Here is a 27,067-nt window from a genome sequence, read left to right as displayed (position 1 = left end):
TTGCCTTAACATTTGGTTAATTGGTTTGTTTTAAGACCTATAACCCCCATGTGAACATAAAGAGGAGTCAACTTCAGGGCAAATAGTGCGGGTGCATCTGGGAGCCCTGTATAACTTCTTAAACCCCATTTATAATTTTTTACTAGAGTTGCTCAGCAGCAGGGGTGGGAAATAACATCTCCTCAGCCGCTGCTGAACCACACACCCTACCATACAGGGGCATTGTTACAGAGGAGGGGGCCCGTGTGCAGTTTCCGACATGGGCCCCCTCACATGGGCCCCCTCCTCTCCTTCTGGTGGCTGGCAGCGCACTGAGCTGGGCACGGCCAGTGCCGCACTTATAGACTCTGGGCACTAGAGTGTGCCCAGAGCCTATAGCACATGCGCAAGTCACTGTGAAAATGGCTGCGGCAGCCATTTTCCTTGTACTGCGGGGCCATTTTTCAGCCATTTTTACAGCGCTGGCCCCCTGCGTCGACATGGGACTCTGGAGAGGTAAGTATACTATGTGTGCAGGGTGTGCAGTGCGGGGCCCCCCTGGACCCAGGGGCCTGTGTGCCCCGCACACCCTGCACCCATTATAGATATGCCCCTGCTGCCACAGCCTTAGCATGCCCTTATAACAAAACTGAGGCAGGGCATGCTGGAATGCACAATCCCACAGCAACTGGAGGGCAACCTACAGCTCCTCTACAGGCTAGCTGGGCAAACTTGTATACCTCATACCTCTAAGGTTCCAGTGTGAGGTGTATAATTTGGTGGGAGGTTTACCTGCTAGTGAAATGCTGGCCATCTGTATGTCGCTATACTTGCCTCTTTGAAGAGGCTGAGTACCTAGTCACCTCTTCTGACTAAAAAAAACACTGAAGAGGGACATGGTGGACATACATACTCAGGAGAGTTTAATAGTGGAATATTGAGTTGGGCTCCCTTTTGCCTGGTGCAGACACTAGTGCTTTGCCACCTCTGGGCAATTACAGGGAAGGATCCATTTTTGCCTTAAATGACAGAGAATCACTGCTAGCAGGAAGAGACCACTTTATTTCTATCTCATGAACAGATGAGAGAGGTTAATTTTGGCAGTGACTTTTACCTCAGATTCTGAGGTACAAAAACCAACATTTGTAAATAACAGTTTAAATTATAATCACTGCCCGCACTGTTTAGTGGCTCTCCTGTCACATTATGGCAAGGCTATGGGGGACACTTGTAAGTATTCTATCAGGGAAACACACCCAGCTCCTCCCATGTCTGCACTGTAGAAAAATCGACCTGAGGGCTCAAGCAGTCACATGACTATTAGGGCAGAGAACAGATGCTCGGCCCCGCCCCCTCCTGTGCAGGGACAAGCTAAGTAAGTTACACTTATTCACTTTACCTTGTTCCAGCGGTATTTGGGAGGCTTGCTCATCCACCCACCAGCTGTTGATAAGGGGCCAATCCTCCCGTTGAACAAAAGCATTTTTTACTTGCCACCAATGGACACAGTATATCTCACTCTAGAACAGGCTACAAGACCCATTTTTTATTTTTATTTTACTATTAATGAGACCCCTTGTGCACCTCAGTGTTAAATGTAGAGAAGTAGCATATTTCTATGTGCACAGCAGGGGCATTTTATTCAGTGGGCTTGTGGGTAAGATTTATGCTTGGGACCCAATAGGGTGCACATGCCAATGTGACTAAAGTGATTTTAGGCCACTTGGAAAATAGAACTTTGTGAATGATCTCTCACAGTCATCAGGATTCTAACTGTCTTCCAGGCAGTGTCATTATGTCTGCAGGGAGCCCAAAAATCTGGGACAACATAGCACCCTCATGGGCTTAAGTGGACTTTAAGCATTGTACACTTGGTAGATATGTCCGTGAAATTCAAAGCTACCAACATACCCAACATACATAATTGGTAAATATAAGAAAGATATGACATCTAGTACCACAAGAGATTACGGGTGAGTATGTCTCTCTGTAGAGCCCATATTTGACACTTGTATTTGTCAGGCAGTGTAATTACCCGGGATACATATATCTTGTCAACATTCACAATGTTGACAAAAAGTACAGTATGTGAACCATGAAATGCTGGCATTGGGAGATAGACAAATGTGAAATGCTACTTAAAGCATTCATAGGCACTGACAGTAATTGTAAACATAATAGGCAAGTGTTTAAGTGGCATACTTGTTGATCTCACATAGCTATCTTTTGGTTTCCTCTAGAGATGAGCAGTTCGGATTTTTGGAAATTCGAACCCGCCCGAACTTAAGGGATCCGAGTCCCGGCTCGCATCTTCCTGCCGGTATTGGGTCTGAAAACTAACCAACACACAGAGATCCCAGCCTCTGATCTCATTGTTTTGGTTTGGAAAGCTGGCTGCTCGGGCCCAATCAGCGGCCGCTACCATTGGTAACAGGCTGCTGGTTGGCTGAGAATGGCTGTCTCTCAGCCAACCAGTGGCCTGTTAGCATGGTAGCGGCCACTGATTGGATCTGACAGGCTGCATTAGGGGGGACACAGTACACCGAGCTGCTGCTGCCGCCACTGAAATTTTCCGGGCATCCGCTATGATGTATATTACTAATATATATGTGCAATCACCTCCACCAGCTCCACCTCTCCTGGCTCCTGCAGTGACTGCAGCCTAGGTAAGCAGCACTACAGCTATATAAGTGCTCTGCTGTGTGGCGTAACATGTATACGGGCTCTGCTGTCTGGCATAATGTGCATAAGGGCTCTGCTGTCTGGTGTAATGTGTATAAGGGCTCTGTTGTCTGATGCAATGTGTATAAGTGGCTCTATCTGGCGTAATGTGTATAAGCAGCTCTGCTGTCTGGCATAATGTATAAAAGGGCTCTGCTGTCTGGGGTAATTTGTATAAGGATTCTGCTGTCTGGTGTAATGTGTATAAGCAGCTCTGCTGTCTGGCGTAATGTGTATAAGGGCTCTGCTGTGTGGCATAACATGTATAATAGACTCTGCTCTGTGGCATTATGTGTATACTGTAAGTGGCTTTACTGTGGTGTAACGTATAAGGGGCACTACTGTGTGGTATAATGTGAATAACAGACACTGCTTTGTGGTGTAATGTGAATAAAGGACAAAGGACACTACTGTGTGGTGTAATGTGGACAAAAAACATTTCTCGGTGGTGAAATGTGACTAACGGACACTAATGTGCGGCGTAATGTGCCGCTGCTCTGTCACTTAGTTTAACAAGCCAGCTCGCTGCAGCCTTTTGCCAATATTGGTGTTGAAGTTGAAAACAATATTGTGAGATGGTCAAAAATGACTGGAAATTAATGTTATTGAGGTTAATAATACTATAGGAACAAAAAAAATTGGAAATTATGTGATTTTAGCTTGTCTTGATCAATTTTTTTTTTTTAAATTCCAAAACCAGTCACGACATTTTTGCAAAACCAAAACCTAATGATGAATTAAAACCAAAACCAGCAAAAATGGTCCAGTGCACATCTCTAGCTTACACACAGTGCTTGTTGACATTCTGAATGTTGAAAAGACCACTACATATCAAGGAGCCAGTTTTTGGCAGACAATAGTTGATATGGAAATCAGTATGTAATGCAGATGGCTGTTTAGCTGCTGGATCAAATACCGACGGCGGCAGCCCGGCAAGTCGAAATCCCGACAAAGAAAGATAAGTAACCTAACCCTCCCCTCTGCCCCCCTAACCCTAACCCTTCTTTAGGCGTGCCTAACCCTAACCTCCCCCACTATTGCCTAACCCTAACTCCCCCTTCTCCTAGCCTAACCCTAACCTCCCTGGGGGGGTGCCTAACCATAAGTCCCCCCGGGGGCACCTAAACCTAACCCCCACCTTCCCCGGGCTAAGTGTTCTACTTACCTGTCAGAGGACAATCTGGATGGCAGGGGTCGATGTTCCGGCGTCTGGATTAAGATAGGCGTCGGCATTTTGATGCCTGTCTTAAGACCCTTGTCGGGCAGGACGAATCGGGATTTAGACCGGCGGCATCGCGTCCGCCAGTCTGTTCACTACATCCCGTTGATATGCTATGTGAACTGTAGATTAGGGCTTAGCATGGAATTGCTTTCAGAAAAGATAAATGTGATCCTACTTTATTGTATGTTTTTCAGGAATGATCCATGTTTTACTGATCATTATTTTTCTGGAATAATCTGTGTTCTATTTCATTAGCAGATACTACATCATGATCACTTTGGGCCTGATTCAGACCCACTCGCGAGCGGCTGTCCGCTCGCAAGTGGGTCGATGGTGGGCACTGCGCATGCGCACGACGGCGGGAGCTCCGTCATGCGCATGCGCCAGACGCAACGAGCGAAGGACTTTCCTTCGCTCGTTGTGTCTGATCAAAGGGGGCGTGCTGTCGATGTTTGACTGCATGCCCCCTTTGGTGGGCGTGCCGGGGGTGTGCCTCCCAGACGGGGGCGTTCCCAAGGGAACGCCTACCGTCAGAAGCCGGCCCACTGACATCACTAGTGATGTCAGTGGGAGTGATTTTGGCTCTGATAGAGCCAAAATCACTCCGGGCCTTGCGGTTGAGAAACTCAACCGCAGACTCCGGCTCGCAGTGGCGATGGTCGCGATGGTCAAGACCATCGCGGCCATCAACCTGCACGCTCGTATAGGCTGTGGGTGGTGACCCACAGCTATACGAGCGTCCAGGAGGATGCTCCATAATTATGGAGGACGGCCCTCATTCAGAGCATGCGCTCTGCTCAGAGCGTCCGGCTCTGAATGAGGGCCTTTGTTTTCAGTGCTATGAAAGCAAGTAATCAAACTTAATGCTAGTGTTTCGCTTATGACCCTCTTGTCGTGTCTGTATATGAAGAAAAACATTTTTAAGTTCTCTAAATCAGCTCAACTTTTATAACTATTATTGTCCTTTTAAGGCCCACCGTGTAGTAATGTGTTTGAAACCTGTTCATATTACTTATTCAGTTATTTTATTAGCAGATTTACTAAGTTTCAAAATCCAAAATTGGTTCCATAATTGCTATGTATTTTTTTATTTTTTTTCCCTAAATGCTTTATGATTAGGTACACTTATACTTTTCTAAACAGTGACATTGCAGTGTTGCTTATAGAGTAGGGTGCTGTGTTAAAAAAATATTTATATATGTGAAATCATTGAGGTTCCCATAGCTATGAGATGTAGTAGTGCTTTCAGTCCTGGAACAATTTTAGTCCCACACATATTGCTGCTGCTTCTCTATGACTTGCAATCATCTGAGAAACATGTGAGGGCTTATGCAGTGCCATGACACTGAAGTGACCTTGTGTAGGAAAATGTTCATGGGCATGTGATTTTTTTTTTCCAATCATTTTATGGTTTTTGGCAGTTTTGGGATTACACAGTAATACATAAAGGTTGTACCAGTGTCCAGCTCACTTACAGAAATCAACATATCATTATAGGCCTTAAAATGTATCCACCAAGTGATGTCAGTGCTGTAATTGTATTACTTTTGAGTAGTTAACATGATTAATTTTAAGGTACAACAAGATCTAAACATGCTTAAAAAAATTAAACTGAAGAACATCTTAGTATTTCTGTTAAAAAATCCTTCTAAGCTGTACCTCTACTGAAGCCTTCTAGTATAATACCATTATATTTTTGTCAAGGCATATAATATATAATACAATATATATTTTGTCCTCTTACAGGTCACATGAACACTAAAGAAGGGTGTTACAGAGACACGCGAGTTCAGGTCAATACGTCTTTCTGTAATGCTAAAAATCGGCCAATCACAGGACCAGTTCCTTGCAACCTACATTCATGTCCTCCAAGGTAGGGATTTGCATATAACTGTTAAGTCAACCCTGGTTATTTCATAATTGTATTGAACAGATATTGAATTAGAAACTGTATTAGTCAAGTTAGTCAAGTATATGGAAAGGTTTCTGTGCCAGGACAATGAAGGAGCAGAGCACCCAGAGTGTCCAACAGACACTCTGGTCAGAGAGTCTTAAGGACAGTGAAGCCATATGATTTATCTGACAACTCTATTGCTAATAGCCTCCTTTCCTGTACCATTGGCAAATGTCTATAAATATGTAATAAAAATAGACACTACTTTGTACTTTAATCAGCTAGTAGATCCAGACAACTGTTGGTACAGGGGGCTCTGGCAGCCAGTTTGAGTCCACTCTACAAGCATTTACCTAGTAATGTTAGTCATTTAGGTACCAGGTGCTACCTACTAGTAGTTAAAAATGCCATCAGTGGCTAATTATAAAACGAAAGTAAAAATTGGTGAGAGAAGTCGTTGCAGACAGATGGAAAATTGTTGGAAATTTATAGAACCTAGTTTTATACAGGTAGGAGGTGGCTTGGTTCATGTACTGTACAGAGATGTTAAAGTGGTTAAGAGCTTGCAGTGCTCAGGGCCCCCAGGAGGGAGGTACAGATGGGGCACTCACAATAGTCATGTTCTGGGTGCATGTGCGCTTGTGTATGGGATATCCACATCTGTTGTTGCTACTTTACATATGGTTTGGGGTTTTTTTCTTTGCTGTTTGTTAACTGCTACTCCTTTAGAGCAATGATATTCCACACACGATCCTTAGTACATTTCTGTGTTGGATTGTTTTCTATTGAAAGTACTTTTGAGTTGGTTTAATTTGCAAAACATTTTTAAACAGAAATAAATGCAGTGTGTTTGTGCCACTGCTCTTTTGCTTATTTTAGCCAGCCAGCCTTGGCCTATGTTGGTGAACAATAGTGTGAGCTGTGAGGTGGTCAAAATTGTGTGGCAATGACTGGAAATTAATGTTATTGAGGATAATAATACTCTAGGGACAAAAAAAGACCCAAATAATGTGATTTTAGCCTTTTTTGCCAATTTTTGAGAAAAACCAAAACCAATCACAGCGTTTTGACAAAACTAAATCCAAAACCGGATGCCGAATTAGAATCAAAACCAGAAAAAATGGTCCGGCGCACAACTCTAACTGTAATGCATCCAGGGGATGCTTAAATTTTGTGTTATCTTCCGATTTCCCCCCAGAATTGTTTAAAAATAGATGACCTTTTCTGTATTGCCTAGGTGCTCAGCATCATTTCTCCCAGTGACAATTATGTCATCTTGATAACGCTGCAAGCCTCATAGTCCTTGTAGTACTTGGATTATTGCTCTTTGGCAGAGTGCGGGTGCTGAAACTATGCCAAATACAAGCCTATTCTATTGTAACAGTTCTTTGTGTGTATCTATGGTGAGGTATTCCTTTGAAGCTTCCACCACCTCCATCTGTCGATATGACTGGTGCCAGGTCTATTTTCATGAAACAACCCCTTTCTGATGAGATCAAAAATTTTATTAATTTTTGGCAGGTACTATTGCACAATGTGAAAAACAGTATTGTCATCTTAACATTTACACAGATTTGGATGTCTCCCAAAATGGCCATTTTTATCACTGATATTATCGGTGTGACCTACTCACTACATTCTATCTGAGAAAGCACCTCAGAGTTTTACTAACTGGGGCAGCATTCGGTACCAATGTAGGCTTTGATGTATATTACTGTACAGTATCTAAACTCTTTATCAAAGACAGGTTGGATGCTCTTAGCAACTGTTGTAACCTTTTATTAAGTGTCCATGTGCAACTTGGAAGACTGTAGCTTATGGATGTATTTAAAATTGAATATGATTTTCCTGAGCCAATCCTGACACAAAAGAGACAGGCCATCATTATGCAACACATATAAAGTATGTGCAGTTGTTTTTAGTACTAATGTTCACCAGGGGCATAACTAGATATTTGAAGGTCCCATAGGAAAAGTTAGTAAGAGCCCCTATGTACCACCCAGGCATGCTTAAAGGTCAAAACGGGCGTTTTATGGGTGTGCATATTTAAAACCGCAGCGTCATTGACCACGTCACTGGGTTATTTTTTACCAAGAACTGCTCGCAAAATTGTGGTAGCAAAAACCAACCCCAAGAATAGCGAGCAGTTCATACCCTGGTCGATGTACTCGATTAATCTAATAAATAGCGGACATGACGTAGGATGCGAGCGGCCAGGGGGCATAGTTTCCCAAAAAACGACCGCAAGTTTTGTTCGCTCGTTCAGACCTAGAGGCGTGAACAGACCGCAAACAGCGAACGGTTCATTTGAATAGCCACCCCTATTTTCTGGACGAGCGAGCGCAAATAGCGTCCAGCTCTGAATCAGGCCCTTGATTCAATCTTTTAAAAAGACCAATAATTTCTGTGTAGTTATACCAAAACATTTTGTCAAAATAAAACAGATTACAGTGAGACCATTAAGCACATATTATAAAAAAAGTTTCAAGCCTTAAGAAAATTAAAATTCCAATTTTTGTGCGGTTTTGTAGAAAAAAAATTGTCAGTTAAGTGGTTAAATATCAGGGGCGTATCTACCCATTGGCCAGGATGGCACTCGCCAGGGGCGCTTAACAAAGGGGGGGACGCCGTCCGGCAGTGCCACCAGCAGCCAAGGGGTGGACAAGTCGCCTGGCCCCACAAGTGTAGGGCAGACTGCAGTGAGTGTGGTCTGCCTTACACAGTTACAAACATAGAGCCGCCAGCAGCTGTGTGTTTGTAATAGCAGCCAGCCAATGAGAGTCAGACAGACTCTCATTTGCTGCTCCATTGTCCGAGGAGGGAGCCAGCTGGAGCTCACTAATGAGCTCCGTCTTCCGACTCCCCCCACAGCATGTGATGGGAGAGACGTCATGATGTCTCTCCCATGCACCATGCAGGAGAAGAGTGGGCCGGGACTCAGAGCGGACAGAGGCGATCGCGTCAGGAGCGGTGATCAGGTAAGTTGTATTTTTTTTTTCTGTGTGTGTAAACCTGGCACTGCAGGGGGGGGGTGCAATGAAATAGTGGGTGGCCACTACTGGGGACACTTTATGGGGGGGTGCCCGCAACTGGGAGCACTGTACAGGGGTGGCCACTACTGGGGGCAATTTAGGGGGGATATCTGTGACTGGGGGCACTGTATAGGGATGGCCACTACTGGGGGCAATTTAGGGGGGGTGGCCACTACTGGGGGCACTCTATAGTGGGTACTACTACTGGTGGCACTGTATAAGGGGGAACTACTACTGGGGTCAGTGCAGCATAGGGGGGACTACTACTGTGGGCGCTGTATAGGGGGGGACTACTACTGGGGTCTACTACTGGGGGCACTGTATAGGGGGGACTACTACTGGGAGCAATGCAGCATTGGGGGGACTACTACTGGGGGCAATGCAGCATTGGGGGGACTTCTACTGGGGCCACTCTATAGGGAACTACTACTAGGGGCACTATATAGGGGGACTACTACTGTGGGAAATGCAGCATAGGGGGGATTACTACTGGGGGATTACTACTGGGGGCACTGCATATTTGGGGTAGGGGGGCGTCAGTCCATTAAATTGCCAGGGGCGCTTGGATCCCTAGATACACCCCTGTTAAATATGTCCTGATTTAGTCTTTTTATGGTATTGATCCAGTTCTTTCTCAGAAATACACACTTGTTCTATGTGGCCCTTCATGTGGTAACTTAAACAGAATCACCAATGACTGACTTTGTAGATGAATTTGCCACAATGAAAACAATGATATCTATGGCCAGAAATCATTTTATGTGTGGAACACTCTGGACCTTTCTATAGTGCAGCTGCATCCCTGGCCGCTGTTTCTATGAAAATTGCTAGTGACAGGGCATGGTCTAGAGTTAGTTCATGTGCAGACAGCAGTCTTTTCTGAGTGCTTTTGTTAATCATACCACATACTAATTGGTCTCTAAGGGTGTCTGTTATGCTGAGTACACACTGGCCGATATATTGGCTGATCAATTGATCGGCCAATATATCGTGCCCCCGTCTGCCAGTGTGTACAGACAATATGTCTGTGAACAACGTCGTTCACAGACATATCGCATTGGCTGTGCTGCACAGCCAATGAACATATATGTCTGCAGATATATCCGTCCGTCAGCAAGTGTGTATGGGGTGCAATCATGCTGATTGCACCCCCCATTGGCTGTGCACTGGGCTGAGGGGCACACAGTTCCCCCCTCCCCAGCGCGCAGAACCTCGTCGCAGATGTTTTTTTTTTCCCGAAGGGGGCATGGCCACGCCTTCTGCAATTACACCATGCCACTTACCCGCCCCCAGTCCGTCCCGAGCCATTGCAGCATGCAGATGATGGTCGTTCAGTGTGTATGAATGACCATCATCTTCAGATATATCTGTCATGTGTGTACCCACCTTAAGTCTTCTCTAAACTTGCAGAGATCTGATAACTTCCTTAATTCTGCAACATATTTTGTTATGTAATTGCCCTGGTGCTGTCAGCATCTATAAAACCAGAATCTCTTAGCAATCACTAAAGGCTTTGGATTTTTTTTTTGGAAGACTCTGTAAAATGACAACAATATCCCTAAAGGACTTATCAGCAGGTTTGAATTGAGCTAAAGGATTATACAAAAAACTATAAAGCTGGCCACACACTAGACCAACTTGCATCCAACCAGCCAACTAGTTGATTGGTTGGAATGAAAATCTGGTAACGGATGGGAGCAACTGATGATCAGCAATTTGCTCCTACATGCCAAAACACAGATGAAAATGGTCGTTCAGACAAGTTTGTTAAATGTTTGATCTAAACAATTTGTTCAAACAACAGTTTTGGTCCATTTTCCAGGGTTTGGGAGCAAATTGCTGATTGTCATTTGCTTTCATACATTACCAGATTTTCATTCCAACCAATCAACTAGTTGGCTGGTTGGACAGATAATCTTTAGATGTGTGGCCAGCTTTAGTCTTGGGGCTCATGATACTCATTAAAACAGGCAATTTTTTATCTTCCTTAATATTATTTGCCTGGCAGTATAATATACACTTTTTATATATTTGGCCCAGTCCTCCATATCATTGTTAAAGTTGAATATAGATAAAATAAATGCTGCCATTCATTTATTATTCTCTTGTAGCAGGGACGTATTAAGAGAGAAGGGGGCCCATGTGCAGTTTCCATCCGGAGCCCCATCCTCTCTCTCCGGTGGCCGTCAGCACTCTGAGAGCAGCACCCCAGTAGCAGATTCTGGGCACTAGTCTCTATTTTCCCAGCTATTTCCCTACTGCGCATGCCCAAAACATAGAGTAAATGGCCACAGCAGCCATTTTCCAGGTGATTTCTACAGTGCTGATAGCGATGACGTGGGACTCCGGAGAGGTAAGTATTAAAAATATTGGTGCAGGGTGTGCGGCGTGGGCCCCCTGCCCAATCCCTGTGGCCCTGTACACCCTGTGCACCCTGCACCCATTATAGATATGCCCCTGTCTTATAGATCAGGAATTGCAATACCTATGCGGCCCTCAGTATTAGGGAGTATTTGATTTGCACCCCTCAACAGTCACCGCTACGGGGGAGAACCACGGGCCAATGAAACTACAGGAGTGGGACTTAGTGGCACCGGGGGCGGAGTTAAACTCTGTCCTGTCCAGAAAAAAAAAAAACATCGGCTTCCGCTTGTTTATCAATGGCTAAGAACCAATGGCTCGTAGCCATCGATGGTAAAAATATTCAACATTGGCCATAAACCATTGATTATTTTGAATCATCAATGGTCGATGGCCATCCCTATTCAGTATACACTTTCATAGGCTCAGCAAGAAGCATCACCTTCCAGCGTATATTTCTGCCAGTCTAAAACAAATAGTATTGTAAGCAAGAGTATTGAGAGCATGCGGTAGCATGAGATAGGACCACATCAGGGAAAGAATGTAAAGGTCTGCAGCCACTGCACCGTATTCAACAGGTGTAGTTTTCATCAGTGTTGGGACAGAGAACTTGATGGACAGATTTACTTATGTTAAAAAGCTTTAAAATAAATTATTTCAGGTATTATTCCCTCACTGGTATTCATATAGAAGCTACATATAATCAAACAGATGACCCCAGAGCTGTGAAGCATTGCTGACCAGTATTCAGTATTATTCACCTCAGTGTCACATCTCTGGTATCTGGTACATTTGTGGGTTGCTTGCTCTTTAAGTTGAAATCTAGTAGAAAATGTAACTGTGTAAAATATCCTTTTTTACAGTATCTCCCTATGAGATAATTTAGATAAGATCATTGGATATAGTCATATAACACTTTATTTGTAGCTTCTATGCAATCCTTCCAATTAAAATAGAAGTCTCTGAGGTGCTCTGTTTAGTGTAAATCCTTTTTAATTACATTTCTGACCATGCAGGGATAATATTTCACAAGTTGAAAAATAATACTGTCGTTGGGGATAGTAATCCTGTTTAATATGTTAATAAAAGTGCCCAGACTATGGATAGCAGAAGCCAGCAGCAACACTTCCTTTTTTTTTGGAAGTAATCTAGAAATGTACAAATGCTGTCACTTATCAGACATCTGCTGGTTACCTTAGTATACATTGGACACAGTGGGGCTTTAAGAGGCTTTAGTAATGCAGCAGACATGCAGTATTTATGCTAACAGTGTTACACAGCATACTTTACAATGCACTTGAGACAGATATATTTGTCATCTTCAAATAAATCCAACTGATGTCATAATCCTACGACTGTGCAGCAGAAATGTCTGAACATCATGATGCCAAGCCAAAGCATTAATGGATGATGGGTCTTGTGACTGCATTATCCTCCGTGACTACTAACAGAGTTTTCCTGAAATTCCTCGCTGTTGCTACATTTTGACCATTGAATATTTTCACGCAGCTTAGGTTTCTTTTAGGCAAACGTTGAGTTTTAAACAAATTGAAAATCATTTCTGAGATACAGTATGCCTTGAACTAAGATGTTATGTAATAGGCTATGGTAAAGAATTTGGATTTAAACAAGTGTTTGGCACATTCTTTTAAAAAAGGTCTCTGAAATTGTCAGTTTTTTAAATGAATTAATTACCTAAATAAAATGTATTAACCTGTGGGCATTTCAGCAAATCCCTTCATGATCTTAATACCCTTGTTTATGTTGATCAACAACTTGTAGTATTATTCCCCCACCCCAGTGATTATAGATACCTCTATATGCTACCTCTTCCTCCACTACGCTCTCTCCCACGTCATCTCTTATACTGTATGCAGAGCACAGCGGACTATGAACCAATCAATCCCCTCTGAGTGGGAAGTAGCGGAGCAGGGGCTCTGCAGCACTTGGATGGGCTGATGATCACACACCAGGTTGCCCTAAATGCACAGATTGCGATATACTGTAGTTTTCACAGAGGGGAACTTCCGTTCCTTTCCAAGAACTTTTGTATGCCCGCCACTCCAGAATCCTGATCGCAAGGCATTCTGAGGCATACAAGGGACACGTGATGTCAGTGGCCACACTGACGATTGACATCACAGTCCGCCTCTTAAATGAAGAGGAAATCACTTCATCTGATTCAATAGTTCACTGAGATGGCTGGGGGGAGGACAGGAATCTGCAGTTACATAGCATGCAACCATGGCACGATAAGCCCATCTGCCTGTGATCACATCCCATGTAACAATGGCAGTTTAAGGCCTTGAATGTTTAGGCTAGAGATCATTCCAGGGTTCAGGCAGTCAGCATGGGTGTATCTTTAATGGGTGCACACGACCCCCTGGGTCCAGGATGGCCCACACCGCACTCCCTGCACTCATACATTATACTTGCCTCTCTGGAGTCTGTTGCTGCAGAATTCACTGGTAAATAGAGTGGCCACCATTTCCCCAAAGATTGGTGCAGTAGAAACCTCACTGTGAACATGGCATGGGCATCATGTTTCCATAGACCTGCGTATACGTAGTAGACTCTGCAAAATGCCAGTGTCTACCTAGCGAGGAGGGGCAGCATGGAGGCTGCATATGTGCCCCCTTCTCTCATGAAACACCTCTGGCAAGCAGCCTTGTTTGATTGTCTCCCATGTCTGACAGCTAAGCCCACTTTTAGTTAAAACCCCCTGTATTTAAAATAGGCAATGCTCATGATACAACACACAGTACTCAAACTCCCAACCTCATATAACACAGTCAAACACTGAATGCATGAGCCATTTGCTTCTGCATAGGAAGCCTCGTAATACTAACTATATGAAGCTAGTTGTAATTGTTATTTTAAATCATTGCAGCTAAGCAGATTATTGTAAAGTGTGGTTGTACACTACATAGGTCTGCGTAGCAGCAGTGGTTAAAACTATCACAACTGGTTTAATAGGTTGGGTATGGGATGCCGGCGCTCAGGATCCCAACGGTCAGAATCCCGACGCCGGCATCTTGACTGGGTCACAATGCCGACATCCCCTACTCCTAACCCTCCCTCCCCGCAGCCTAAACCTAACCTCCCCCCTGCAGCCTAAACTACACACACAAAACATTCCTTAGCTAGATCCTGACTGTTAATGACATCTTTAGATGGCGTTAACACATAGTAGCCTGTGGGCTACTGTAACATTTATTTTATTGTAGAGGGATTATCCGGATCCCTCCCTATCTGTCCACGCTGATGCACAAGTAGCCTGCTGGCTGCACATGCTCATTAGTCCTGCCATGGTAGCCATCACTTTGCTTATAATCCTCCAACTGATGGATGATAATTACAAGAGGTAATTTCCATTACTGTATTATGATTATAGACAATATTTTCATGTCGCAATACGCATTAATAACATGATGTGATAAATAAGCCCCTATTACTGATAGATCACAAGTTATGTGTTTACATTAGGGGTGTGCACCGGCCACTTTTCGTGTTTTGTGTTTTGGTTTTGGATCTGGATCTTTCTTCGTGTTTTGGATCTGGATTGGTTTTGCCAAAACCACCCTTCCGTGTTTTGGGTTCTGGGTTTTGTGTTTTGGATCTGTATTTTTTTGAAAAAAAGCATAAAAACAGCTAAAATCACAGAATTTGTAGGTTTTTCTGCTCCTATGCTATTATTAACCTCAATAACCTTAATTTCCACTCATTTCCAGTCTATTCTGAATACCTCACACCTCACAATAGTGTTTTTATGTCCAAAAGGTTGCACCGAGGTAGCTGGATGACTATGCTAAGCGACACGAGTGGGCGGCACAAACACGTGACCCATCTAGGCGTGAAACTGCAGTGGCAGACAGGATGGCATTGAAAAACTAGGCCCCAAACTGTACATAATGCAAAGAAAAAAAAGAGGTGCAAGATGGAATTGTCCTTGGGCCCTCCCACCCACCCTTATGTTGTATAAACAGGACATGCACACTTTAACAAACCAATCATTTCAGCGCCAGGGTCTGCCACACAACTGTGGCTGAAATGATTGGTTCGTTTGGGCCCCCACAAAACAAGCTGGCAATTAATCTGTCCCTGCACAAACTGGCTCTACGGAGGCAAGAAGTCGTCCTCATCCTCCTCATCCACAGATTCCTCACCCTCTTCAGTGTTATGTACATCCTCATCCTCACAGAGTATTAATTCGTCCCTGCTGGAACCACAGGTCCCTCTGTACGTTCTGGAGGCTGGTCTCCCTGGAAGAGTTGATCATTCATTTTATGAACATCATCTTCTCCACATTTTGTGGAAGCAACCTCCTACGCCTTTCGCTAACAAGGTTCCCGGCTGCACTAAACACTCTTTCGGAGTACACACTGGAGGGGGGGCATCTCAGGTAAAATAGAGCCAGTTTGTACAGGGACCTCCAAATTGCTTCTTTTTCCTGCCAGTACAGGTACGGACTGTCTGACATGCCTACTTGGATGCTGTCACCGATGTAATCCTTTAACAGACAGACGCACGCTTGTCGCTGCTGCTTTGAGGATTCAAGTGCGGCTACAGCCCACACAATTCACAAAGACAGAAAAAAAAAAGAATATTTTTATTGTTTGTGGAGCACACTTTGAGGGTTACACCACCCTCTAACAGACAGACGCACGCTTGTCGCTGCTGCTTTGAGGATGCAAGTGCGGCTACAGCCCACACAATTCACAAAGACAGAAAAAAGAAGAAGAATATTTTTATTCTTTGTGTAGCGCACTTTGAGGGTGTCACCACCCTTTAACAGACAGACGCACGCTTGTCGCTGCTGCTTTAAGGATGCAGGTGCGGCTACAGCCCACGCATTTCACAAAGACCGAAAAAAAAGAACAATATTTTAATTGTTTGTGTAGAACACTTTGAGGGTGTCACCACCCTTTAACAGACAGACGCACGCTTGTCGCTGCTGCTTTAAGGATGCAGGTGCGGCTACAGCCCACACAATTCACAAAGACAGAAAAAAGAAGAATATTTTTATTGTTTGTGTAGCACACTTTGAGGGTGTCACCACCCTTTAACAGACAGACGCACGCTTGTCACTGCTGCTTTGAGGATGCAAGTGCGGCTACAGCCCACACAATTCACAAAGACAGAAAAAAGAAGAAGAATATTTTTATTGTTTGTGTAGCACACTTTGAGGGTGTCACCACCCTTTAACAGACAGACGCACGCTTGTCGCTGCTGCTTTAAGGATGCAGGTGCGGCTACAGCCCACACAATTCACAAAGACAGAAAAAAGAAGAAGAATATTTTTATTGTTTGTGTAGCACACTTTGAGGGTGTCACCACCCTTTAACAGACAGACGCACGCTTGTCGCTGCTGCTTTAAGGATGCAGGTGCGGCTACAGCCCACACAATTCACAAAGACAGAAAAAAGAAGAAGAATATTTTTATTGTTTGTGTAGCACACTTTGAGGGTGTCACCACCCTTTAACAGACAGACGCACGCTTGTCGCTGCTGCTTTGAGGATGCAAGTGTGGCTACATCGCACACAAGTCACAAACACATTAAAAAAATTTTTTTCATTTTTTGGAGCACTTTGAGAGTTACAACACCCTTTAACAGACAGACGCACGCTTGTCGCTGCTGCTTTGAGGATGCAAGTGCGGCTACAGCCCACACAATTCACAAAGACAGAAAAAAAAAGAACAATATTTTAATTGTTTGTGTAGCACACTTTGAGGGTGTCACCACCCTTTAACAGACAGACGCACGCTTGTCGCTGCTGCTTTAAGGATGCAGGTGCGGCTACAGCCCACACATTTCACAAAGACAGAAAAAAAAGAACAATATTTTAATTGTTTGTGTAGCACACTTTGAGGGTGTCACCACCCTTTAACAGACAGACGCACGCTTGTCGCTGCTGCTTTGAGGATGCAGGTGGAATCTAGACGGGATTTGGAACCGAGGACACACTACCTCCATCAATTGTCTAAATCCCACTGCACTAATGTCGGATACCGGACGCACGTCTAACACCAACATAGCAGTCAAGGCCTCAGTTATACGTTTTGCTTCAGGATGACTGCTGTCGTACTTCATCCTCATCGCTAGGGACTGTTGGAGGGTCAATTGTTTAGTAAAAGTAGTGATGTTCCTACTTCCTCTCTGGGATGATGAACAACTCCCAGCAGCAGCAACAGCACTAGTAGGAAGTGGTTCTTGATCTTTCCCTATTTTATTTTTATCAGAGAAAGTTTGGTCCTCCATTTATGTTATATTGATATATATACGTGCGGCTAAAGCGCACACAAACACAGAAAATATTTTTTTATTTTTGCTGGAGAGTAGTGCACTTTGTGGGTTACACCACCCTTTAAGAAATGAGCCAGCCGGCTCTTTACTTATGGGACACAGGCGCACGCTTGGCGCTGCTCCTTTGTTGATGCACGTGCAGCCACAGTGCACACAAGTCACAAACACAGAAAATATATATTTTTTTGGTTTGGAGTGTACTTTGGGGGTTACAGAACTCTTTAACGGTCAAGCCAGCCGGCCCTTTACTTATGACACAGGCGCACGCTTGGCACTACTTTGTTGATGCACGTGCGGCTACTGCGCACACAATTCACAAACACAGAAAATAATTTTTTTTTTGGTTTGGACTGGAGTGTACTTTCGGGGGTTACAGCACCCTTTAACGGTCAAGCCAGCCGGCCCTTTACTTATGACACAGGCGCACGCTTGGCACTACTTTGTTGATGCACGTGCGGCTACTGCGCACACAATTCACAAACACAGAAAATTATTTTTTTTCGGTTTGGACTGGAGTGTACTTTGGGGGTTACAGCACCCTTTAACGGTCAAGCCAGCTGGCCCTTTACTTATGACACAGGCGCACGCTTGGCACTACTTTGTTGATGCACATGCGGCTACTGCGCACACAATTCACAAACACAGAAAATTATTTTTTTTTTGGTTTGGACTGGAGTGTACTTTGGGGGTTACAGCACCCTTTAACGGTCAAGCCAGCCGGCCCTTTACTTATGACACAGGCGCACGCTTGGCACTACTTTGTTGATGCACGTGCGGCTACTGCGCACACAATTCACAAACACAGAAAATAATTTTTTTTTTGGTTTGGACTGGAGTGTACTTTCGGGGGTTACAGCACCCTTAACGGTCAAGCCAGCCAGCCCTTTACTTATGACACAGGCGCACGCTTGGCACTACTTTGTTGATGCACGTGCGGCTACTGCGCACACAATTCACAAACACAGAAAATAATTTTTTTTTTGGTTTGGACTGGAGTGTACTTTCGGGGGTTACAGCACCCTTAACGGTCAAGCCAGCCGGCCCTTTACTTATGACACAGGCGCACGCTTGGCACTACTTTGTTGATGCACGTGCGGCTACTGCGCACACAATTCACAAACACAGAAAATAATTTTTTTTTTGGTTTGGACTGGAGTGTACTTTCGGGGGTTACAGCACCCTTAACGGTCAAGCCAGCCGGCCCTTTACTTATGACACAGGCGCACGCTTGGCACTACTTTGTTGATGCACGTGCGGCTACTGCGCACACAATTCACAAACACAGAAAATATTTTTTTTTTGGTTTGGACTGGAGTGTACTTTCGGGGGTTACAGCACCCTTTAACGGTCAAGCCAGCCGGCCCTTTACTTATGACACAGGCGCACGCTTGGCACTACTTTGTTGATGCACGTGCGGCTACTGCGCACACAATTCACAAACACAGAAAATATATTATTTTTTTAGCACTTGGGGGGAGCACCCCTGATGGACAGAGCACCCCCTGGACAACACTACAGCACCTCTTTAGGACTGGGACACTGCACAGGACTTTGGAGTGGACACAGCCCCTATGGAGAACTGACTGCACAACACAGTCCAGCCAGCCCCTATGGACTTTGAAGTAGTGGACACAGCCCCTATTAACAGCAGCAGCACAGCACAACACAGCCAGCCCCTATGGACTTTGAAGTAGTGGACAACAGCAGCACTACACTACACTACACTACACAGCCCTAACTCCCACCCTCCCTCTTCACTGTCCACAGCCGAGTGAGAAAATGGCGCCGACGTGGGTACCTTATATAGGGTCCAAAACCCGCGAGACTCGGAAGGCAGGAAGATGACGTTTTGCCTCGATTTCAGAATCCGAGTCAGGCGGGAAAAGTCGAGCCTGACTCGGATCGGACTCGGATCGGGGGGGCTCCGGGGGGTTCGGATTTCAGAAATCCGAACCCGCTCACCCCTAGTTTACATATGGTATAGGAGGTTCGGTGTTTCTAATCCCTTGCTTAGAGCATTGCTAAATAGATAGTTTAGTTTACTTCAAACAAGTATAATAATCAGAAACCATCTGTATTCACTACTGTTTAGAACTAAACTGTTTTTGTGACCAATATTAAAAACACTGGTACTATTGATGCTTTCTTTTGAAATTCCTTGTTAAGGCATGTTAGTGAGCTCCATAGGTGCATAGCTGCACAGGAGACATTTTGGAGGTGAGAGGTAGTTAGGAGTGAGCAGGTAAAGTGCGGGTTTTTAGAAGTGGAGATGTTGCCCGTAGCAACCAATCAGATTCTGCTTAACATTTATGTAGCACTCCACTTCTAAAAACCCGCACTTTAGTAAATATACACCTAAGAGTGAGATTATAGGGAGATTAGGTCAGGGATGCAAGAGATGTACGTGTTGTTAAGGGCTTTGTAGGTGAGGGAGTGGATATTGAAGTCAATTCAGAAGGGTATAGTATGGGGTATTAGTACTATGTAAATGTGTCCTAGAATTTCTCTTAAAAAATGGATCTAGTACTTACCTGCACTGCAGATTTTGCCATGGACCAGCTTTATACAGTTCTCTCTCTACAGAGAACAACCACAGTTGTGCCAGAATATTAAAACCCCTGAAATGGTAAATTTGGTATTTGAATCAATATTATAATATTTAATTAGATAAGCATATAGAGGCCTATTTATCAAGCATTTTATTTTCAGAAAATTATACATAAACTGCAGTTTCTGTAGTCAGAAAGGCAATATCAATTATAGTGAATAATAAGCACAATTTAATTATATTTTCTGCTCTTGACAAATTCAAGTGCATTATACTAATGAACAGCCTGTCATTATTTCTAAAACATAAAATCAGGGCTGTATATAATTATTCATAAACAAGTATTACAATATTTGTATGGTTGTCTATTTAGCCATGTAATACAAGAAAATAGGAGAAAACAGGAGGGAACAGGGAAATGAGAAGGGAGTGATTGCAAATTGGGAGGAGGTCCACCATTTTATGTTTTAAAAGGAACCTAGTATTAAAAAAAAGTGATAGTTATACCATGAGTCCTATACATTGCACACTAATAAGTAGGGTAACATATTTTCTACAGATAAATGAAAAAATAAGTCAGGAGCTAAAGTGTATAGGTGTCCAACTTAAATAAAATCATACTTACCCAATTTAATACATACTATAAAATGCCACACTTTTACTCCTACTGCTCATATCTAAATTGGGGGTGCTGAGCCTCAAAAAGAAACAACACAAAACCAAAGGGAGAGAGCGCTAGAGCAAAGTACAAATATAATATTTTAATAGCAACCAGTATTGATACAGAAAGAATCAATCAATTAATTTTAAATAAAACCAAGGAATTGTTAAAATAAAATCTATAATAATGCAACACTTAGGTAATGGTTAAGATATGACCAGCGCTCTCTCCCTTTGTTTTTGTGTTATATAAAGAGTTTGCATGTATTTTAATAGATATGGAATATTAATGTAATGTAATTATTGTTGTAGTTTTATCTTATGTGGCATTCTAATTTTTTGCCCAACACAATTTGTTTATACCAGTTTAATAAGTTTTGTTCATTATATATCATTAGGCTGAATCTGATTGTAATAAACTCAGGTGTGGTACAACCATTAGGCAGATGCCTAGGGAGCAGGGATCTGAGGGGCGCTGCTGAGGACTCATAGCACTAAAATGAAGGATGTCTCTGGCAGAGACATCCCTATTCTACTTAAGGCCTGTTTACAGGGAAGAGGAAACTATAAGGTACAGGGACTGTGCAATGGGTGGTTGAGGGATTTGGACTTGCCTTCTGGAACCATAACTGTTCCCTTAGGAAAGCAGAAATGTGACTGGAAGTGGAGTTTAGGATAGAATGTGATGTTGGTATATCGCAATGTCATGACAGCACTGCCACAGATTCCTACAAACAGGTTTTTTTTGCATTTTTTACCATATAAATCAATCTAGTATGTTCCCCCTGGTGAATACAAGGAGGAATAAGGAGAAAACATGTTGGGGGCATGTAAATGATAAGTAGGGGTACAGCTAGATTGGATTTGATTGGATTTGAGGGCCCTAAACTGGTATTTTGCCTGGGGCCCCATGGGGTCTTAACCTGGTTCTGATCCTAAGGCTTAGTTAAATTGCTATAATCAATCAGAATGCAAGAAGAGCAAAAAAACTGTCTGAAAATATGCATATTTCCACTTCTGTCCGATGCTGCATAGCCTGTAATTCCATCAATCAACACTCCCTCTCTGAACTTTTCCTGTGTGAGAACACCCCAATACAGACCAGTTCTTGTATACTTAGTTGCAGATCATGTGTACAGCAGATACCTGCAAATAAGCATATGCTTCACTTTGCATAATCCCCATAATGTTTAATGTAAGAATGCAAAAAATGTGGGAATCTCATGCTGAAAATTCTTCTCTTGCTTTAAATATCAATTAACTTGTATCTATCTAATAAAAAATGTGCATTCTCACATTGGGACATATTTATCATATACAATATGCAGTATATTTCCCCAAAACACTAGTTTTGGGGCCTACTTGCAAACGTTAAGCACCACCAGAATGTATGTATGCATGAGGTGCTGTGTCCCCCAATTTCAATAAAAAAAGCAGCCCCCAATTTCTGGGGGGCTTGCTAGCTCCTTAGTACAAAGCCTTCTGGAGCTTGGCTCATGTTGCAGTTGCCATTTCCAGGAGAGGAATCCGAAGGATACTGTCTGCTAGCACTTGCATGGTCTGTTGACGGTGCATGCCCAGTAGCGTGGCTGTGGTGCGAACCCGGATGTTAAAGGAATCCCGTTACTTCAAACACATGCACACAAGGAATCGCAGCCGCTGGTCTTAATTCCGACGCTGGAATCCCAACAAGGGAGTTAAGATAGGCGTCAAAATACTGATGCCTATCTTAATCCTGATGCTGGAATCCAGGTTGACACGTGCCTGATTGATGGTAAGCCAGGGGGCCCTTAGTGTTAGCCGCGGGGGGGGGGAGGTTAGGTTTAGGCAAGTTAGTGGGGTTAGTGTTAGGTTTTGGGGGGGAAGTGGATAGGGTTAGGCACCCCTAGGGGAGAGGGTTAGGGTCAGGTACCACTGGGGGGGTTAGGCTCTAAGGGGGGAGGGTTAGGTTTAGGCACTAACAGGGGAGGGTTAGGGTGTGGGGTGGGGAGGGTTAGGGTTAGGCTACAAGATGGGAGGGTTAGGAGGAGAAGGGGGAGGGTAAGTATACTTACCCAACCCTAGTCGGGATGCCAACCATCGGGATGTTGGTATTGTGACAGGAGGCATCCCGACAGCTGGCATTACATATTCATTCTGCAGGCAATCCTTAATTTCTTATTGCTGCAAAAACCAGCAATAAGGAATGAAAATTATTGGTACCAATTCCCAATAAATGTAAAGATTTGGGCTTCAGTTTATTAATATCATTCAATTATTATTTTTTCAAATGCAGACAATATCTGACCATGAAGTGGTTCAGTGTTTATTGAAACAGTTTATTGTGTTCTTTGAAGAAAAAAAAAATTGGATGGCAACAGATAGTCTAATAATATGATTTAATGCTCTCTTTTTTCTTATTACAACATAAGGAAACAATACTTTACGGAATAATTTCACCCGAGCATGTACAAGCAGTAATTTCCAGTTCTCCTGGCCAAAGTTGTACAAAAACAGATATGTTTGATTTATAACACTAGTAGAAAATCTGGCAGCTGTTCCACGTGTAACTAATACACAGTACTTTGCAAACATGTAATATCATTGATTTTTTTTCTTGCATAGCAGCATTGGGACAACATAATCCTTGAAACTTGCAGTCTTTTTTCCCTGTTTAGGGAGCAACAGGTGTGCACAAACAGTCTTTCTCATAATTCTGATGACCTTATGGACCATAGTAATAGAGTCACTATTCTTTCCTGACATCAGTAGTGATTCATGAGTCATCCACACATGGGAAAATTCCCACAGTTGACCATAAAACCCTATAACTTTAGTGAGAGCTATAGTTTGACTAGGCAAAATGTAAAAAAGAAACTATGAAATAAAACAAAACAAGAAAATCCTTCATGAAATAAAAAATATCAATAGCTGTAAACATACTTTAGGATGAATAAAAATAATACCACTAAATTTTGATTAGTGGCACTTTGAAATCATAAAATAGATTTTTATTGTGTTGGTTATGGTATGCTATTGTATGTTTGTTCCAGCTACATAAAAAATAAAGTTGAATACATACATTTTATTTCATGTGCTTTTTTAACCCATATTTTTTTATTGATGGTCTTGCAATTAAGAGCTACTGTAGATTTGTAATTGTAGCAGTGTGAAACTCCTACTGATAGGATAGGTAGATAAATAGGGTAGTTCTAATCCCATCAACTTCAAAGTTGGATACATGCTATATATCCATACTATATATCGTATATACTCGAGTATAAGCCGAGTTTTTCAGCACATTTTTTGTGCTGAAAAAACCATTCCTCGGCTTATACTCGAGTCATGCCCGCATGGTACGTAGCTGAGTAGCGTACCATGCGGGCCACGGAGCAGACTGTGTCTCTGTGACACAGCTGCACTGCGTGTGTAGCGCTGACTGGACAGAGTTCGGTCAGCACTACATAGTGCCAAACACACAGCCGCCGGAGCCGGCAGCTGTGTGTTTGTTGTAATCAGCAGCCGATGAGAGTCTGTCAGACTCTCATCGGCTGCTGCTGCTCCCACTGTGGGAGCCATCTTCCAGCTCCCACAGTGGGTAATGGGAGAGACGTCGTCATGACGACATCTTTCCCATAATGCAAAGCGGCCAGAGGAGCCAGTAGCAGCGTCGGGACCAGGTGCGGGGTTTCATGTTTTTTTTTTTTAAATTACATCTTTCTCTACTGGGGGGACTACTACTGGGGGCACTACCAGGGGAGGATTAATACTGGGGGCACTACCAGGGGGCGATATTGCTACTGGGTGCACTACCAGGGGGAGTATTACTACTGGTGGCACTACCATAGGGGGAATATTACTACTGGGGGCACTACCAGAGGGGGATTATTACTACTGGGGGCAGTACCAGGGGGGATTACTACTGGGGCAGTACCAGGGAGGGATTAATACTGGGGGCACTACCAGGGGGGATAGTGCTACTGGGGGCACTACCAGGGGGGATAGTGCTACTGGGGGCACTACCAGGGGGGGTATTACTACTGGGGGCACTACCAGGGGGGTATTACTACTGGGGGCACTACCAGAGGGGGAATATTACTACTGGGGGCAGTACCAGGGGGGATTACTCCTGGGGCAGTACCAGGGGGGGATTAATACTGAGGGCACTACCAGTGGGGGTATATTGCTACTGGGGGCACTACCAGGGGGGGTATTACTACTGGGGGCACTACCAGAGGGGGAATATTACTACTCGGGGCAGTACCAGGGGAGGGATTACTACCAGTAGCTGCTGCATTTCCCACCCTAGGCTTATACTCAAGTCAATAAGTTTTCCTGTTTTTTTGTGGTAAAATTAGGTACCTCAGCTTATATTCGGGTCAACTTATACTCAAGTATATATGGTAATCATTGGACCAATCAGCAGAATTTACAGTGGCATTAGCTGATAAACTGCTTCAAATGCTCCAGCAACAGTCCGATCAGGAGGTTGGGATTTTATATCTTCTAATCTCCGACCTCCTGATCCCATTGAAGAAGAACACACTGAGCTAATAGTAGTTCAGTATGTGCAAGGTACACAGTGATCTAATAATCGCTCTATCAGGTCGGGATGTTTATCTGATCTTCAAAGTTGATCTGCAAGTGGGTATCTAGAGAGTTCAATTAATTTACAAATGTTGTGGCCAGACAACCAGATCTTACCCAGCAGTTCTTTGTCTGCTCATCCTGTGGTCAGTAAGCCGGTGCTGATGTACTGTACTTCTTTTGCAGTCATCTTGTTTGTGTGCGTCTTCCTCATGGTCCTACGTGTGCTGAGCTGGCTATTGCTGTAGCACCAGGGAAGCTGTGGAGTACACTGAAACAAGAACATTGAGAATACTTATGTTTGCAGTACGATGTCCATAGTGCTGCTATGGTGGCTACAGCAGAGGTGGCTCAGAACATGGAGGATCTTGAGGAAAGCACAAACAGCAGTCTTGTACATGGACGTAGGTGTACCCTTTTATTGTGTACATGCTCAGTACAAATTTGTGCATTTTATGTTAACAAACAGGCAAATGCTCAACTCAGCATGAATCCTTTAATTAAAAAATAATTAAACTAAATGTATTCCTCCATTTAGTTACAATATTATATCTGATTTATGATTCTTCATGATCAGTTGATCCCCTTTAATTTTGTCTGTGGTATGACAGAACACCAAAAAATAACAGCAATTCAATATTTTACAATGATTCGGAAACCAAGTCATATACAGAATTGTAAAATAATGGCGTGCTCCTATTAAAGTAATCTTTCTACATAGCGGCACTATAAATTCCCATTTGTAATGTTGCATTTATGTTCATATGAAACTTGTTTCAAAGTATTGCCTAGCATCGAAAAACCTTTGCATGTCATATTACTTTTGTTATAGCATAGATCAGGGAAGGAGATGGAAAGAAATTTAAAATAGCTCATAGTGAGAAAACTGACTTCTTCTTTTATGTACAATAATAGTATGAAAGAAAATTGTGTTTATCCACTGTTTGTGACAAGACAGTTGTGACAAACACAGAACCAATACAAACGAAAATTCTTTAGCGCCATCAATTAGCTAATGGTCTTCATAAGGAATTAAGGTCCTCATTCAGAGCCACTCGCTAGCGGCAGTACGCTCGTTCCGAGCGATGTTCGCACATCTGCGCATGCGTACGTATCGTTATACGCATGCGCGAACCAGTCAGTGCGGCCGAAATTCATGTGCTCGCAATATAGCGAATGCCTGCTATTTTGAGTGACAGAATGAGGCGTATGTGGGTGGTAACAGGGGAAGGTGCTTGAAAATGGGGAGTGGAGATCCGAACGCAGGCGTGCTTAAAGGTCAAAACGGGCGTTTTAAGGGAGTGCATAATTAATACAGCAGCGTCATTGACCACGTCACTTGTTTTTTTTTAACTCAGAACTGCTCGCAAAATACTGGTTGAAAAAACCAACCACAAGAATAGCGAGCAGTTCATACGCTGGTCGATGTACTCGATTAATCTAATAAATAGCGGACATGACGTATGGTGCGAGCGGCCAGGGGGCGTTTTTAACAAATAAACGAGCGTATGTTTTGCTCGCTCGTTCAGACTTAGAGGTGTGAACAGACTGCAATTTGCGAACGGATCATTTGAATAGCCACCCCTTGTTTTTGAACGAACGACCGCAAATAGCGAACGGGTCTGAATCAGGCCCTAAATCCACATTGTTCTGCTGCAGCAATGGCTCTGTGCTTATGAGCCACTTGACCTTTGCCTTTGGTATGTTGCTTTGCACAATATTCACCATATAAATGCACAGGTTCATTGTAAGTGAACATATTTGCAGAGTGTTTTTGCA

At 43.5% G+C, this 27,067-nt stretch overlaps 1 protein-coding gene across 1 annotated transcript in view; it reads left to right on the top strand.

Annotated features, from left to right (window-relative positions):
* The window catches only part of ADAMTS16 (ADAM metallopeptidase with thrombospondin type 1 motif 16), a 337,999-nt gene that overhangs the window by 270,385 nt on the left and 40,547 nt on the right, over nucleotides 1-27,067 (top strand). Inside the window, exon 18 of the mRNA XM_088442271.1 lies at nucleotides 5,669-5,795. Within this exon, the coding sequence (XP_088298397.1) occupies nucleotides 5,669-5,795 (127 nt within the window). The remainder of the gene's footprint in view (nucleotides 1-5,668; nucleotides 5,796-27,067) is intronic.

Source organism: Taudactylus pleione, unplaced genomic scaffold, assembly GCF_031769625.1.
Source record: "Taudactylus pleione unplaced genomic scaffold, aTauple2 ptg000309l, whole genome shotgun sequence".
NCBI lineage: Eukaryota > Metazoa > Chordata > Amphibia > Anura > Myobatrachidae > Taudactylus > Taudactylus pleione.
This window is presented reverse-complemented; position numbering and strand designations above follow the sequence as displayed.